Genomic DNA, 3,744 nt, shown 5'->3' with positions numbered 1-3,744 from the left:
GTCTCTTCAACCGCTCAACTGCTCACATAATAAATTCTTTTTTGGGTTAACCACATAATAATGTTTTTTTGGTAATTAACCACAATAATATTTAACACCCTAAGTTTTGCTATAAGTTTTTAAGCCCAAAATTTATTTAATAAGATCTCTGGTCCAGATCTGACTGTAATGGACCTAAGCTCGAGCAAGTATGTTAAGAAACCAAAAGGGCTTCTAGCTTTCTCCCACTCTGTTCTTTAGCTTGTTACAACAAAACCAAACAAAAACTCTTCTAAAAAAAAAAAAAAAAACTTAACAAATATTTTTTCAATAATCCCATCTGTGTATCGAATATTCTTTTGTATAAAAATATATTTATTATTTTTATAATTAGATATTTAAATTAATTCTAATTAATAAAATTTTCAATTTTTTTTAAAATAATAATATCAAAATAATATATAGATATATAGAGAAATTGATATTTTTGAGAATAAATATAAAAAGTATATTTTAATTAGTTAATATTAATTAAATTTTTTTAATTAAAAAGGTTTTATTTTTAAAATAATTAAAATTAATAATTTAAAATTCAAAATTTATAAAATTAATTTAAAAAATTAATTAATATTGAATAAAAAATTGACTTAGTTTATTCAATTAAATTTATTATATTTATCAAAAATTCTATTTTTTGGATCAATTTTTTAAATAATAATTTGATAAAGTATCAAAAATAAAAAATAATTATTCTTATATTAAAATAGTAAAACTCTCCTACTATAAGAATTATAAATTTAACTGTAGTTGATTGTTCACGTTATCACAATATCACTTTATTTAATATTTTTAAAAAATTAATAAAATTTATTATTTTTTATCTATAATTAATGATTAATATTTAGAAATATAGACTCTAGACTAAATAAATTAAATTAAGAACTAAAAATCTAAAATACTACCAAAAAAGTCGAAAACAATAAATTTTATTGACATTAGTGTTTTTTATTTCTCTTAATTTAGAGAATTTATATTCCTAATTTTTTTTAACCACGCAATAGCATTTAATGGCCACGTGTCACACAGCGAAGAAGCCGAGCAGTGATGAATCTAGCAGTGACCTCTCGAGCTTCAATGCTCACTCTATTCCACACAACCACTATTTCCATCACTTCCTCCGCCAATACAATTCCCTTACCGTCACGTCAGCCCATGGATCAGAATCCCAAGCGAGTTGTCGTCTGCGGTGGCGGAGTCATTGGTGTCTGCACCGCCTACTTCCTCGCCAAGAAGGGCGCCGCCGTCACTCTCATCGAGAAATCCGACGTGGCGTGCGCCGCCTCCGGAAAAGCCGGCGGATTCCTCGCCCTCGATTGGTGCGACGGAGGGCCCGTCGAATCACTCGCCCGCGCTAGCTTCAATCTCCACCGTTCACTCTCCGCCGAGCTCAACGGTCCCCAATCCTACGGTTACCGACCCCTAACTACTCTCAGCCTCACCGTAACAGAATCAGATAGCAACCCTCCCTCTTCTTCCACCCCTTCCAAATCCTCAACTGTTCCCTCATGGATCGACGGACCAATTCGGAGTCCAAGAACGATTGGAACCCCCGAAACGACGGCGCAGGTGCACCCGCAACTGTTTACGCGCACGCTAATAGCTAGGGCAGTTAAGGACCATGGGGCTCAGGTTGTTATTGGGAAGTTGGAACGGTTAGAGTTAGTTGGGGGCCGAGTTGGATCGGTTGTGCTTGAAGGAGGACGAGTTATTGAATGCGACTCGGTGGTTTTGGCGTTGGGTCCTTGGTCTGGGAAATTGGAGGTTTTGTCTTCATTGTGTAGAGTTTATGGTCTTAAGGCACATAGCATTGTTTTGGAGCCTAGAGAACCCAATTCCATAACCCCTCACGCACTATTTCTTAGTTATTACCCTTCAAGAGGTGGAAAAGCTATTGACCCAGAAGTCTACCCTCGTCCCACAGGTATGCTATTATTTGTAACTATGTACACCAAAATTCAGACTTTATTTTTGTGACTAAAAATGAACGAAAGAAGCAAAAAAAGGAAGAAACAAAGAAAAGCGAAATTAATTGGCTGGTTTCATGTCTAAGCTAATAAGATGACGAAGTTCATTCCAAGACTGAAGCCATTTCACATACTTCACAGCCTCCGAGGTAGCTGTTTTGCAAATTCACCATTTGGTGCTATTTTTTAGTTGCACAAATAAATAGAAGTTAGCAATTACTATGCATGAAATCTAAAGTAAAACTGAGAGAAAGGTGTATTATGGACCTCACCCGACAAGTTTAAAATATCTCTGTTGCTTTTGGGGTAGTTGTCAAGTATAATTGTTACAATTCATTGTTTACATAGCATTTCTCAGTTGACTACGTAGCAACTAGAAAGAAATACTTCACCAAACAACCGTGTCTGATTACAATGCTTAATTTAGCTGCAATGATGCAGTAACAAAAATAGCAAGGCTCACGGGGGTCTACGTTAATCTTGACCCATCAACAAGGAACTGGAATCAAGATGAAACAGGCAGAAAGAAGAGTTTCCAGTTCCACACTGGCTACATAGATATTGCTGACAAATTAGATAGTTTGGCTGATATGGATTATTAGGATATTCAATACTTTGGCAATCTCACACACTTTTGTATATAAACTCGTCCTTTTGTTCAATTATAAATTTATTCTTCTCATTTTTATAATGTTAGAAGCCTAGACCTTGGTACAGTTTATTCATTTATTGAATTGAGGGGTTAAGTTTATACACAACTGAATTGTGTAGTTACAACTAACTAATAACTAATTTTATTTACACATTTACATAATAATGTAATATTTTATAAAATATATTTTATGTGAGCATAGTTCATGATTTATTGGTTTTGTTTTACGGCAGGGGAGGTGTATGTTTGTGGGATGTCAGCCGAGGAAGAGGTAGCAGATGACCCTGAGGAGATTAGGGGTAAGGAGGAGTCAATTGAGATGCTGAAGAGGGTGGCGAAGACCGTGTCAAGCCATCTGGGTGAAGGAGGGGCCCGTGTGAAGGCAGAGCAAGCGTGCTTCTTGCCGTGCACCGATGATGGCATTCCGGTGATTGGGGAGGTTCCAGGAGTGAAGGGTTGCTTTGTGGCGACAGGGCACAGTTGCTGGGGTATTTTGAATGGACCTGCTACTGGTGCTGCCATGGCTGAGCTTGTAATTGATGGGAATTCCACCATCGTTGATCTTAAAAACTTTAGTCCTGCTAGATTTCTTGGCCGTGGGAAGGTGTAGTTTTCTAAAGATCATTTGTGTTGTGACAATTAAATTTGTGTTGTGACAATTAAAGGTCCTGTTTCTTCCTCAACTCATTTAACCCTTCTTCATATTCACATCACTGTTTTTGTGATTAATTCTGTAATTTGCGATAATGCAATGTATATTTCCATGTGCCTGATGTAAGGATATTTTTAAGAACACAGTTGTGTGAGGGGAAAAACTATGAACACCGAGAGGGAATTTGGAGGGAAATGAAACAACTCATGAACATGGATTCAGGTATGTTCTATGTTCTTGTTATATTCAGATTGTATACTAAAAATAATTGATTGCAAGATCCTCTTATATGTTATCACTTATCAAATGATAGTTTATCAATTGATACAAGTTTGTGTACCGATTCAAGAGAAGGAATTCTATGGAAAAGGAATAAGCTGTATAGAAAGGTTTTTAATCAAATATGTGCTGTGCTAATGTAAATATAAACTGTAAGG

At 35.6% G+C, this 3,744-nt stretch overlaps 1 protein-coding gene across 2 annotated transcripts; it reads left to right on the top strand.

The window, feature by feature from the left end:
• Nucleotides 1–953: 953 nt before the first annotated feature.
• On the top strand, nucleotides 954–3,529 carry LOC112720534 (D-amino-acid oxidase). 2 transcript variants are annotated; one of them, XR_011867384.1, is made up of 3 exons: nucleotides 954–1,960; nucleotides 2,889–3,320; nucleotides 3,454–3,529. XR_011867384.1 is itself a non-coding variant. In XM_025771499.3 (2 exons), the coding sequence occupies exons 1-2, from the start codon at nucleotides 1,084–1,086 to the stop codon at nucleotides 3,263–3,265; spliced, it is 1,254 nt and encodes a 417-aa protein (XP_025627284.2). In that variant the 5' UTR covers nucleotides 954–1,083; the 3' UTR covers nucleotides 3,266–3,448. The 2 variants fall into 2 exon arrangements, 1 of the variants encoding a protein (XP_025627284.2); XM_025771499.3 differs by lacking the exon at nucleotides 3,454–3,529 and having other exon boundaries at nucleotides 2,889–3,448.
• Nucleotides 3,530–3,744: the final 215 nt, after the last annotated feature.

Source organism: Arachis hypogaea, chromosome 11 (genome assembly GCF_003086295.3).
Source record: "Arachis hypogaea cultivar Tifrunner chromosome 11, arahy.Tifrunner.gnm2.J5K5, whole genome shotgun sequence".
Taxonomy (NCBI): domain Eukaryota; kingdom Viridiplantae; phylum Streptophyta; class Magnoliopsida; order Fabales; family Fabaceae; genus Arachis; species Arachis hypogaea.
Note: the sequence above shows the minus strand (reverse complement) of the source record. Positions and strands in the feature narration are given on the sequence as shown.

Excerpts from the sequence above, each read along its gene's own strand:
- LOC112720534 (XM_025771499.3), top strand. The coding sequence starts at position 1,084 with ATGAATCTAGCAGTGACCTCTCGAGCTTCAATGCTCACTCTATTCCAC. Across the intron at positions 1,961-2,888 it reads AGTCTACCCTCGTCCCACAG|GGGAGGTGTATGTTTGTGGG; the intron begins GTATGCTATTAT and ends GTTTTACGGCAG.